The sequence below is a fragment of the Pocillopora damicornis genome, chromosome 13 (genome assembly GCF_964200805.1).
Source record: "Pocillopora damicornis chromosome 13, jaPocDami1.2, whole genome shotgun sequence".
NCBI lineage: Eukaryota > Metazoa > Cnidaria > Anthozoa > Scleractinia > Pocilloporidae > Pocillopora > Pocillopora damicornis.
In genome coordinates this window covers 16,203,984-16,216,654 of record NC_142682.1, presented here as the reverse complement: position 1 = coordinate 16,216,654, position 12,671 = coordinate 16,203,984, and the positions used below count along the sequence as shown (strand labels likewise).

The following is a 12,671-nucleotide window of genomic DNA, read 5'->3' as shown; positions in this document are numbered from 1 at the left end:
AGATGGACTTGAAAAGCGTGTTCTTGTGGACGGGCGTTCATTCACTAAATAGCAGATCTAACCGTTGCAGGTATATTGGCTTTAGACTGGACCCATCAAAATTTATCTATGATTACCAGCATCAATTGAGAAAAATCGATGAAGAAATATCGCTTAGAAAACCTTAAGGGCGAAAATTAAAAACACTATGCATAGCAAACTTCCTCAATCCCTTCTCGGAATTTAGAAACCTCGCCTATGCGTTACACTCTGCGGACCTTTCCTATGCGGGTTGATACCGGTCACTTCGCCGACACATTTGGTCAACTCGCCGACAATTGTTTTTGTTACACGTTTTGTCACGCTCAAAGGACTGATTATGTCCCCTCTGAAAATAAAATTTAAATCGATCTTTTAGTGCATGGTAGTAGATGTATCGTTAGAAGTTTCTTGTAAGAGATCTTGAAAACAATTTAGTTGTATCACTTAGTCGTATCCGCATCATCATTGAAGGTCAGCGGTTTCGAGGGTATAGCGAAACCAGTACCGAAAATGGTAGACTTTTTTTACCCTTCACCTCTCTCACTGACATTAACACGAGTACTTTTTAATGTTTTGAATAAATCAAACGCCAAATTATATCTCACTTTGCGCCAAATGGTAATTAAGTTGAAAAAAAAAACCTTCATTATGTTTATTCAAGATAACGGGCGTCATTTTTTTTTTTTAACAATACACTTGCTGAAGTGGTTGAGTTAGGTTTGCATGTGCTGTTTGTTTAAAGAAGTCATTAACTGAACTCTGATTATCAATCTGGGATTGAGATCTTTAAGCTTAAAACTCGAAAAGAGGGTTGACTACGACTGTCGGCGAGTTGACCAAATGTGTCGGCGAAGTAACTGGGTACTTCTTCTGCATGTCGGGAGGTAGTATAACCAACAAATATTCACTGAAGTGGGGTGGCTAGTTAAAATCCATCACTAGCCACCGAAACTGAGATGACGAAGGGCTAACCTCAAAACCTCAGCATTAGAAATCCTTTACGAGGCCAATTAACATTAGTCAATTCAGATGAAAAAAAAGAAGCAGAATATGTTGTGTTTTAAAACGGCCTGACCTTCTTAGTTAGTTATCCTCCCCCTACCCCCCCTCCCCCCCCACTTTCCCGGCCAGGTTAGTCGTTCTTCTCACCCCTGCTCGATCTTTCTCTCTCATTTGAAGTTGTCTTTTAAATAAAGGCAGTTTTGAGCCTCATGTAGAAAAAGAGGTTCGATGTTAACTTTCATTTGCTCTGAACGTGGAGAAGGCCTTTCTTGACTTGACGAGAAGTGATTGTTCCCTAAAACGGAATGGTTTTTCATTTCCTCCTCTGTGTCTCGCGTGACACTCAAACCTGAACATTTGTTATAGAGACGAGGAGAAAAAGAGGGTAATGGTCACTTGTATTTTGACTAAGTATTGGAATGCCTGGCAAGGAGCCGACTTATCGAAAAAATGTACCAACTGAAATAAAAAAGAATCAATACGAGATCAAGAGATAAGAGGTTCATACGTAAGATCCTATTCTAATCGCAAATCATTCGATTGTAGAAACCGGCGAAAGCGATCGAAATAAACGTCTTTCAAGCAACCCTTCAGACGCCTTCGGGATCGCACAAATGTATTTTGGAGGTCATTGGATGTGATCGAGTCCCCCACGATATTGCTAGCACTCTGGAGAATAAGATCCTTCGCCTGACTCCAAGAGAGTTTGCAGAAATCGAATAATACAGGAAAGCGACACAAATAAAAATGGTAATAATAATTACAATATGGACTTCAAAGCGCGGAAGTGAAGGTTCAGCCATGTGAATTATTTGGTCAGATATCCTATAAGAGCCGGGGTTTGAAAAAATAAACTTCATCCAGCGCTAAATCTAAACAATAATCAAAAAAATTTACCCAAACGGAAGGATCAAGGTTCAGGCTCAAGTAGAAATGTACGAACTTATGTTATTGTCACAGAAGTGTTTGTCTCGATCCACAATTATTTTCCTGTCCTCAGCCGATTTGTTTACATCTCTTGCAAGTAATTACTCAAAGGTTGCCCAGTGCGAAGATGTGCTTCGTATCCCTCCAGCCATATCAGCCCTTTCATAACCACTTGGTACAGAGTGTTGTCATCTTTCCACAAGTTCGGCTTAAAATGGCAGATCTGAGTACAGCCATCTCTGCCGCCCATTGTATGGTTTAGCCCACTCGAAGCTCTCATCACAGAACCGTCTCTCATTCTCAGACAGGACGAAGGGTTACTGACAATCATATCCGGGCATGAATTCGGAAAATCTCTTGGAATGTACACTCTGAGAGTATACTGTTTATCATTGGTGGTTGTTACCCTCACTTCAACCTTCGTATCGCTAGTTGGATTGATCCATGAAACTCTGTTACCGAAGTACTTCTCGAGAATATTTTTCTCGAATCCAAGCCTTTTTTGTTGAGTTGCTGACCATGGCATTTTGAAGAAAGACAAAGGCAGCTTTCGGTTTGTCTGTACAATTTTCAAACGAGGATAACTCGCTAAATTCAAAGCGAGTGAATGCTGCGAACTACTATTTCCGAACCGCTTTGCTTTTGCTTTCCCGGAAATGGGAGTATGCGCAGATAGTATTGCGTATCTCTCAGAAAAGTAAATGATGCGTGAGCGTTTTTCGTGGAAAACTTTATTTACGATACAACAGACTTTTGTGCATTAATGACTGCTACTCTTTGAAGCAGGTGATATATTTTCTTTCGGGTTTCAATGGAAACTAAAACTGACTATTTTAAAAATTTACACTTCAAAGTCCAGAGATAAGTCGAGACACATCTAGAAGAAAATAGCAGCAGGACTGTATTCCAAACACGCATTGTATTTGACGGCCTACAACTTACAAAAGCTTTATTATCGCACGATATACCAGAGAAATCTATGATACATTCATGATTTAAGCATTTCTTACTTAGTGTGCTTTGTTATGCAATTGAAAAGAGCGCTTTTCTTGTTTTCTTGAAGTGGCAAAGCGCCAGAATCAAATGGAAAGCGATAGAGGGGAATCCCCTAAATCACGCCTAAGAGTAACCTATATTGACGTAAACTATAGCTTGACTATAGCAGATTGTTCAGTCCTTGTTCGTTGAATCATGGCCTCTGGACATAGACCCGTTTATCATTTTGGCGGCGACAGAGGATCTATTACTTTACAAACAGAGGACAACTACGAAGAAAAAGCACACGCGACAGGGAACATCGACAGTGACTTCCAAGGTGCCAGAGATCGCACTTCGTCTATGACCTCTATCGTGTCGCAACAATGTGAAGAAGAAACAGCTTATGGAGACAGTGACAGTGATATAGAAACAGCCTGGATCGATGATAGCAAGCCTGTGACCAGAGACGACGCTGTCATAAATCTAAGCTTGAATTCTTCCCGTCTGAAGTGGCTGCGGTTCTACCTTGAGTTCATCACATTCCAGTGGTACCCTCAAAACGCGTCAACCAAACGCAAGGCGTTTTGGGCTATGATGCAGTGTTTTATAGTAATTTTCTTTTGTATCTGTTATGCCTACGATATGGGTGCATTTCACAACAGATCGTTGATTGAGGAAGAATTAAAAGAAACAGTGACAGCCGCTAAAAACATCGTCTGGTCTCTCAGGTACCTCGAGATGTACATTCTTGGGTTGTATTACTTTAGAAAGCGCCACCTTGAAAGAATGCTGTCTGAGGTGATTCTAACCAGGCGATACTGGAAGAAAGTTCGACGTACGATCTTCAAGACAGGCGCGGCTGTGTTGATTGGTGTTTTCGCTGTGCCAGTTTTTTCCAGAGTCATTCAGATGAACATAACCACTGAGAAAGTGGAATCGTTCGATCTGAAAGAAATCGTTCTCTCTCTTCTATTGTCGGTTCTGGCGCGACTTGTGGCTCTGCCGATATTCATAGTGTTCATTTTCGAGGTATACATTATCTTTAGCCGAGTTCGTTTCTTCAAGGAGCAGGTACAAAAGTGGCGCGAAGGTAAAGAAAAAGTAAGAAATCGGTTTATCGACATCAAAATTACGATCCGCAGAGCAGAGAGGGCTTTCCAACCATTCTTATTGATACATCTACTGTTGTTGCTGATTCTCCTAATTCCGTCAATTTTTTCATTTGCTGAACGTATTCAAACGGAAAGCTACTACAAACAGACCTACACTGACCAAGCAGAACTAACAAGAGCAAGGGAAACTCCACGAGATCCAAACAGTATTGTTGATATTGGCAAGCAAAACAACTCCCAGCCACAGCAACTGGCTATATACCTAAGGTTAGCAGATTCCAAAGTTAATAAAAATACCACACAATCCCAGCCCTTTAAGAAGCACACTGTTTCAAAGACAGACGGATGGATGATCACCAAAATCATCTGTGGTGCATTGGCAGATTTCCTGGAAATGCTGGTATTATACAGCCTCCCAATAGTTTTCCTGGCCAAGCTGCACAAGATAATGACCAGTCTACCTGAGATTGTCCAAGATCTCAAGTACAGTGAGCAGCAAGAGGGGGATTATCTGTTTGATGATGATGAAATCCTGAATAAGGTGAAAGGATACTTGGAAAATGGAAGAGGTATTCGGATCCTAGGCATTGATTTGACAGGTGTCAAGGCTGTTCTGTTGACACTGTTGATGCCTTTCCTTACAACAGCCATACATCTGCTGTTTGTGCATGTCGACCTCAACTAACAAACTTCTGAAGACATTGCAGTCCTACTCAAGATCATGGTTGTATTTTCACGAAAATTCAACTAACATTACAGATCTAATTGAGTAGAAAAAGAAACTTGACACTTTTTGCGGTAAAATGTAACAAAATATCTGATGTACATTACTGATACATGATGCCACGTAAATATTTGATATATTTACTGGTGGCAAGTGGACACCTTATAAAATAGTCATATTTTACTCACAGCTTAATGCACATAACAATTAGTTGACTATCTTGCATTAAAAAACCCAAGCTCCATAAAAATTATAGTGGAAATATAATCTGTCTAGCAACAGATATCTTCGTAACCCTACAAACCGTAGTTTACTAGATAGGTATAGGTTGTAAGTATAAAAATTAAATTTTTTGACCATGTAGACAACTAAAGATATATCAATGGCTTGTAGAATGTTGACCTAACTTTAGAAGCCTTTCTACATAGTTGTATATATGCATGTATTTCTTGCAAGCAAATAGAGCTGGTAAAATTTTGTGCAAGACAACTAAATGATGGTACTTGTTAAAATGCATGCTTTTGACTCTGAAATTTGGAAAAAAACAAGGTAAAAAAAAAAAAGGAACACTTCTCATTTTCTAGGATAAAAACCCTACGTTTTTAAGTAAGTGTTCACACAGCTAGGTCCGGGTTTTTAGGGGAAAGGAAGTTCCATGTCACCTTTTTATTTTCTGTTGTGAAGGCTTTGAAACAATATGGCCTTCATTTTGATACAATTATTGTTAGATTAACACTTTAACTTTAACACGTACTGTAAATTATGCACTTAAGCCCTGTACTGCATAATAACCAAAAAAGTGCAAAAACTGTATAATTATGGTTCTGTATCTTTAATTGATAACCTCTTAGTCACAATACAGTCTGTAAGTGGCTTTAACTTTAATTTGTAAAAATTGAGACACAATAATTAGTTGTGAAAGTCAACTACAAGGCCCAATGCTGCAACAAATAAAGCTGTAAAAATTGCTGTCTTTTGTTGCACAAGGCTTTGTCAAGTTTAAGGTTATTCACAAAACAAAATCTATAGATCATGTGTTGAGAAAAATGTTTGGTTTTGAGTAACCCATTTGAAAAAGTTCACATGCTGTGCTTGACTTGAGCTGCCCGTGCATTGCATTTGTTGTCACTTGTGATTTTATAGGTCAGTCTTGTTCCAAATTCCTCAGATATGAAGTTACTTCAAATAAGCATGGGAATCCTTGTCCCCCTTTATTCAGTAAGTCAATCATAGCTAGCAGATACCAAGAGACTGGATATGAGAAGAAGGAAAAACACTCTTACTCAGCTGCCACTGTTTATTGTCAGAAACGTTTTCTTAACTAAAATACAAGGGAAAATCTTATGACTCAGGAATAACACCTTACAGAATTGAAAGCTTTCTTTCTTTTTTCGGCTGAGAACTGAATGTCTTAAGGTTTCATTTTTATTAATATTAGCATTTGTATAATTTTGCCAAGTCCTTTTTTGACAGTTGACTATAGTTACTACAGTGTTATTTTACACCAATATTTGGTTGGAATAAAGTATGGGAGAAAGTTGGTAGATTCCCAGTCCAGTTTTCTCAGGTGATCTTTGCAAGCACCATTTGCAAATTAAGACATGCAAATTAAGGCTATGTCACTTTGCTCAGTCTATAGAGGCAATGGAAACAGTGGACCCCTATAAAATATTCACCATAGTTGACTTGTGTATTTTGCATTTGCTTGAACTTGCTCAGCCAATAATTCTACTCAAAAGAAAAGTTGCCAGGGCCACCCAATGACTGGCAAAATCCAAATCTGACCATTTGCCTAGAGTGTCATTCATGCCATAACCCTGAAACAAATTAAAACCACGAAATTAGGAATGCATTCATCAAAATTCTACACAATTTAAGTCAATTTTCACTGTGAAACTCACAAAACAGAGAGCACCAGTGCTCACAGTTTCACAGGAAAACAGATAATGAACCTAGCAAGGAAGATTTTTACTGTGATAAAATCATTTTTGTTCATAATGACCTTTTCTTGGATTTCTGAGTCTCCCCCAAACATGATGCCTAAATAAGCCAGGTGAAAGACCGCAAGGAAGCTTAGGCCAAGATTAGCAGCAATCACCCAAAAGTTACCCTGAAAGAAGATAGAATATAGAAAAGAAGATGGAGCATAAAAAACTTTTTAAAATTCACAAACAGTGCTGATCAAACAGCTGTTTCATTTTACACAACATGTACCTTAAAGATCGAAAAGAATGCAGTGTAACAAATCGCCAAGGGCCAAGTTAATCAAAGGAAGATTAACCCTTTAACTCCCAAGATCTGATTGTTAATTCTCCCCTCAAGCTGCTACACATTTCTTTGTAAATTAGTGACATGAATTTGGTGTTATAAGATCAAGATAAATACTTTTATCTGATTAGTTTGAGTATTCTCATTGCTGTTTTGTTGGATAATGTATGGATATTGCAGAGAGAATTTACTAGTTAATCACCTCTGAGATTTAAAGGAATATTAGGTAACAGTGGGTTATTCTGCAATTTTGTTTTTTAGTTGCATAGCTTCACAGACAGTTGAATTATTTCACATATCTTTTTCCTCCAGTTTTGTAAGATGAAATTGTAAAATGTCTCCTAAAAACGTAAGCCAAAATATACCCTATATTGCAATCCATAGAAATTGAGAACAAGGTAAACTTTTTATCCTGAATTATCACTGTCTGTCAAAAAAACAGGCTCCAGAATCCTAATGAAGGATTAAAAGATATTTATGTAGACTACTCACATCTTTGTAAACATGTCCACACTCTAGTCTGCATTTTCTTGCTAGAATACAAGCATTGAAAATTTTCCCCAACTTGTGACGAAAAACTGTTAAGACAAGAAATTAAGATCAACTTGGATACATAAATTGCTGTGAGTGAAAAAATTTCCTTCAAATAGTATTTTGGTTTCCAAAAGACAAAGAGTTCAAAAGGTGCTCCTGCACATGCAGTCACGCTAGAAAACTACTTCTATCATTAATAAAATCTTGCTCTCAGTAAATATCACTGACAAGATTAAGTGTTAGTAAGGTGTAGAATTCTAGAAGATAAATCCATTTTTGTACAAATTGCCCCACAAAAATGTGTTCTTATGCTAAATACGAGATGAAATGGTTACAGATTCAAGCTTTTTCCTAAGATCCCACACAACGATGCTGGGTGTTCACCTACCATGTTCAATGTAAGCATATGTTCCTACAGAAATCAACACTGCCGCAAGTTGAAAATTGATACCCTTCAAGATAACATAAACAATGAGTGTAATGCATGAAAAATAGTTATTTTAAAGTTTACAGAGGAGTCAAGTGAAGTTATGATTCATTATTTCAAACTGAATCAGCTCATTATCCAGAGAGATTTTTAATACCTTTAGAAGTCATCTGATATTGCACCAAGCTTCATCATCTGTCAGATTTTCAACACCATTATAAACTCAAGCATTCCAAGATATACTTACATGAAGTAATGAACTCAATGCAAATGTTGAAAAAACAGCAAAAAATCTTCCAAGAGGTATAGCTTTCTTAAACACATCTGGTGATTGGAAAAAGAAAACATGCACGTCATTTTCAATTACAGTTAACCCGTGCTTGACACATACATGCACAAGCCAGGAAAATATGCAGGCCACTTGGCCTGAATGAAGGGGGTAAGTTTCTAAAGAAACTGTAATGCTGCATCAGTGGGACTCAAATAGACTACTAAGCTCGACTTAACATTCTTGATCAAGTGACCCGGAGTCACTTCCAAACACAATTGTGGACCATTGCTTACTTTTAACTCCTTCAGCAGTCTACATACTCACAATTTTTGAGAAACAAATGCATTGGTACATTCCAGTGAACTACTACCTCCACCAAGGAACGAGGAAGTTCAATGTGCTGGGGTCGTGCTACATCATACCTCCTATGAAAAATCAAAACAATGAACCAGATCAACCCATTAACATGATTACATTCAACAATAACTGCAAAAAAATAAACATAATGCCATTTTTTTTTTAATCAGAAGGTGAGTCCTAGAAACAGCTGGCCTCCTATTAAATTTTTCACTGGAACATGTTATGCGGTGATCACAGGAATTAACAATTATTTTACCAGATTGTTTTTGGCTTTCCTTCTAGGTTAACTTCTGTGCCAATTCCACTTAATACACTTGTACATTCTGATAGGAAGCTCACAAAATAATGGCTGAATCTAAATGACATTGCTGATTGGTATGCCATAAACCATCTGTAGGTGAGAATAGAAATAATATGTTAAAATTACTGTTAACCCTTTAACTCCCAGTCCAAATTAGTTTTGAAATTCTCCTTACTGTCAACCATACAATTCTTATAATTTTAGTTCAGAGAATTTAGTATTGGATCAACTAATTATCCCCAAATTGATAGTTTTCTTAACTCTCATCACTTCTCTGGTTGATATTGTATTGGTATTGTAAGGAGAAATTCTGTCCTGGTCACTCTTGGGAGTTAAAGGGTTAATGTAATTTTTAATCACTATTTACAAACATGATGCTATAGACGTTGCTGATCCTAGCAGTATGCATGTCATATGAACTTTCTAATAGACCTCACTCACTGTAGAGTCTCTGTGGTTCAGTGATACTTAACATGGGAGCACAGAATCTGAAGATCTGAGGTTTGATTCCTCATGGGGACTCAGTATTTTTTCTTAGTCCCATGCTCATGACAAGACAAAAAAACATCTTTCTCTGTTTCTTTACTGGGCTCTAACACTTACCATCTCTCTTATTATATTTATTGAATGATGTTGATAAAAATAAGTGGAAAAAAAATCATTAAATTTCTTTTGATCTCTCAACACCATAAGATTATCCACCCAAATGTCAAATACACAAGCCATTAGTTTACTAGTGAATTATTTCTATCAATTATTATTTGAAATCTCACTTACTTAAAAGAGTCCTCTGGAAACATCCATGGTGCAACACAAGCTGAAACTATTAAACAACAATAGGACAGAAAACAACTCCTTACTACTCCTAGAAACCAAGCAAAGCTCTGAAAAAGAGGAGAGAGAAATAGTGGTACATTTTACTTAGTTTAACCCTTTAAGTCCCACCACTGACCTTGACAGAATTTCTCCTTACACTATCAGTACAATATCAAACAGACAACTAATGAGAATAAAGAAAAATATCAATTAGGGGATTATTGGTTGATCCAATTCCAAATTCTCTAAACTAACATCAATTGAATTGTATGGCAGACAGTAAGGAGAATTATTAATAAAATCTTGGGAGTTAGAGGGTTAATTAGATTTTATCAAGTGAACATATCTGTGCTGGTATTGCAGGTCATCAGTTCAAATCATAGACAGGCCAGGATCTTTTTCAGGTCTTATTTTCACCCCTGCTTAAGAAGCATTCATTACTGCTAAGATTGCTTTCATATTCATTTCTTAAACTGCAGTTCACACATAAGATTTTCAAATATTCATAGACATTGATTCATCACTTCACCAGTTTACTACAAACTAACATAATGACCAGCTCCCAGTTGGCTTGTTTAGTAGAGCACTGCACTGGTATCCCAGAAGTCATGGGTTCATATCCAGACCAGGCCTGAATTTTTTTCAGGCCTAATATTTACACTACTGCTTAAGTAGTGTTCATTATTGTGAAGATCGCTTTCAAATTCCTTTCTTAAACTCCAGTTCACGTATACATGATTTTCATATATTCACAGACATTAATTTTAACTCAGTACAAAGAAAGTATACAAACAAAACTGGAGTAAGAATGATGCCAGCAATGATGATGTTTGTGTAAAAACTAATAATGATGATGTGGATGACAGTGACAAGCAACAGATATAATACTAATGACCCTAGCCACATTGATGATTAGGATATGATGATGAGAATGCTGCACTAATTACAACTGATAGCCATTCCTGGCAATGCTATTCACCACTTGTAGGCACAAAGATTATATGTGCAAAGTAAGGCTAAAAATTTATCCTTTATCTTACCAACTTTTTTCCATCCAAAAGCTGGCAATAATCTGAATATGTCAAAAAAGGTCCAAAGATGACAGAACTGACTGACACAGAGTACCCAAGATACTCCACGATGTTAGGCCGAAAAGTTGTACCTTTATCCATATCAAAACCCAATGAAATAAGCTTCATTACTAGTACCATCTGAGAGCCTGAAAAATCAGATTCTAGTTATCATTAAGTAAGTTATTTCTTCCCAATCATCTCATGTGATATACACAATTTATGAAACAGTAACAAAAATAACAGACTTAATTGTCTCAGCATGTGCTATTTAAAACAAAGAAATACTTTAACAATGAATTTGGGGCAATATAAAAATAAAAAGTTTTATTATACTTTAATAAAAACATTCTTTGTCAGGTTCTGCTGTAAGAATTTCTTTCTACCAACTAGTATGATCAATGTTTTGATTGAGAGGTCATATCATAGAATAACAAGGACTAAGTATTTCTGATATGAATGAAATGATTTTTTAGGAAATACCTCGAACCTGGTGCCAGTTTTCAGGTGTAACAATAAACAGTTCACTGTGAAGAATTAAAAAAAAAGAACTAAGCTGTACATAATTAGCCACACTCTTTATTACTTCATGCACTAAAGAGGCAACAGAGAATGCAGGGAAAACGGTTGACTGTGTGTACCTAAGAAAAATGGAAAAATGTTTTTCAACTGACATGGCCAAGCTTCTATGTCAGCAGGGGTATGCAAGCAAAATAGATGCATTGAGGCAACAAGGAGAAAACAGCCTACAGTAGCTTAAAATTAAAAGCCATGTAGTTGCATACTTTTTACCCCTTTTTTTTCTTGTAAGTAATGTCCATATTGTACTGTAAGTATATGTATTGAAAAAAAACGATAAAAAGACAAGGAGCACTCTCTCTCAGGTTCCCAGCGATTTTCTCTTAGCTTATCTGCCTTTTATTAAACTCATTAACAAAGAGCCTAAACAGGCTATGATCTCCTATGCACTAGTCAGATGCTTTTGGCTCTTATCCAGTTGGGGAACCAGGTGGAAGGGTGTAGGGGATTCAGCCCCAACCTCCCACCCCACCCCACTCATCAGACATAAGTGATTCTTTAATTATTTGACAGGGACCAAAATTCTTATAGCAGAGGATGGCATATCATTACTAAACTAGGTATGTTAAAAATTTCCTTTAAATACTCCAACCTCATTTAGGCTCAAGTGGAAAAAAGATAATAATACCAATACAAAATTATATTTTCTAAATAAAAGTTTGGCTCCCCCCTTCCAAAATTTCTGGATGTGCCTCTGTCATCTACAACAAATTCCTTTTCAGCAGGGTCAAAGAACTAAATGAAAGAGATTATAAACAACAAGACGCACCATATGATTAAAAACATGACTGAAGTCGAAGCCATTACCATCCCTCTATTTCCGTGCTTCACGAACAGAATTAGATACCCAAGGGCGCTCATGGCCAGTGGATATACCAAGTTTTTTTTCAGGAACAAAAATAAAGCTCCTAGTCCACAGATAAATGAAACGAAATGAACTACAAGTCTTGGAAGTTTAAGTGCCGAGACAACCCGTAGAATAAAGCACATTACCAAGAGAGGACCGACCAAGTCAAATGTCTGAACAGTCGTCGGTCCCACACAAGACTGGAACATGTAGAAAAATCGCCCATACTTGGACATTTTTTCCAAATGTTCGTACAACAAGGCTTCATCAGGATCATCATAGTACTCATCTAGGTCGCCATCGACGTAATATGGCACTTCTAATTCATCCATCGCAGGAGCACATCGAAGTTCCTCCGTCCCTTGCCGCTGTCAAAATCAGAAAATTCCAAAGTTTCCGCCGAGAAAATTGTTTATGAGCTAAGAGTATTCGAG

General features: G+C 37.2%; 3 protein-coding genes across 3 annotated transcripts; 1 reads left to right on the top strand and 2 right to left on the bottom strand.

Annotated features, from left to right (window-relative positions):
• Positions 1 to 1,765: 1,765 nt before the first annotated feature.
• Positions 1,766 to 2,476, bottom strand: LOC113684748 (uncharacterized). Its single transcript, XM_027202141.2, has one exon. It carries the CDS (start codon positions 2,474 to 2,476, stop codon positions 2,033 to 2,035), a length of 444 nt encoding a protein of 147 aa, XP_027057942.2. The 3' UTR covers positions 1,766 to 2,032.
• A 115-nt stretch (positions 2,477 to 2,591) lies between these two features.
• LOC113684789 (uncharacterized) lies at positions 2,592 to 6,302 on the top strand. Its single transcript, XM_027202190.2, has one exon. The coding sequence runs from the start codon at positions 3,142 to 3,144 to the stop codon at positions 4,723 to 4,725; it is 1,584 nt and encodes a 527-aa protein (XP_027057991.2). The 5' UTR covers positions 2,592 to 3,141; the 3' UTR covers positions 4,726 to 6,302.
• Positions 4,748 to 12,649, bottom strand: LOC113684790 (protein-serine O-palmitoleoyltransferase porcupine). The gene is made up of 11 exons (XM_089190948.1): positions 12,160 to 12,649; positions 11,295 to 11,338; positions 10,782 to 10,960; positions 9,703 to 9,809; positions 8,881 to 9,015; positions 8,589 to 8,689; positions 8,241 to 8,317; positions 7,955 to 8,018; positions 7,525 to 7,610; positions 6,767 to 6,874; positions 4,748 to 6,581 (listed from the first exon to the last, which is right to left on the bottom strand). Exons 1-11 carry the CDS (start codon positions 12,567 to 12,569, stop codon positions 6,480 to 6,482), a joined length of 1,413 nt encoding a protein of 470 aa, XP_089047074.1. The 5' UTR covers positions 12,570 to 12,649; the 3' UTR covers positions 4,748 to 6,479.
• Between the last annotated feature and the right edge of the window lie 22 nt (positions 12,650 to 12,671).

What these genes read in the sequence shown, in the direction of transcription:
- LOC113684789 (XM_027202190.2), top strand. Translation starts at nt 3,142, where the DNA reads ATGGCCTCTGGACATAGACCCGTTTATCATTTTGGCGGCGACAGAGGA.
- LOC113684790 (XM_089190948.1), bottom strand. Translation starts at nt 12,569, where the DNA reads ATGGATGAATTAGAAGTGCCATATTACGTCGATGGCGACCTAGATGAG. An exon ending in AAACTGGCACCAGGTTCGAG is followed by an intron (nt 10,961 to 11,294) that starts GTATTTCCTAAA and finishes CTGATTTTTCAG; the next exon opens with GCTCTCAGATGGTACTAGTA. An exon ending in CATTGAGTTCATTACTTCAT is followed by an intron (nt 8,019 to 8,240) that starts GTAAGTATATCT and finishes GTTATCTTGAAG; the next exon opens with GGTATCAATTTTCAACTTGC.
- LOC113684748 (XM_027202141.2), bottom strand. Translation starts at nt 2,476, where the DNA reads ATGCCATGGTCAGCAACTCAACAAAAAAGGCTTGGATTCGAGAAAAAT.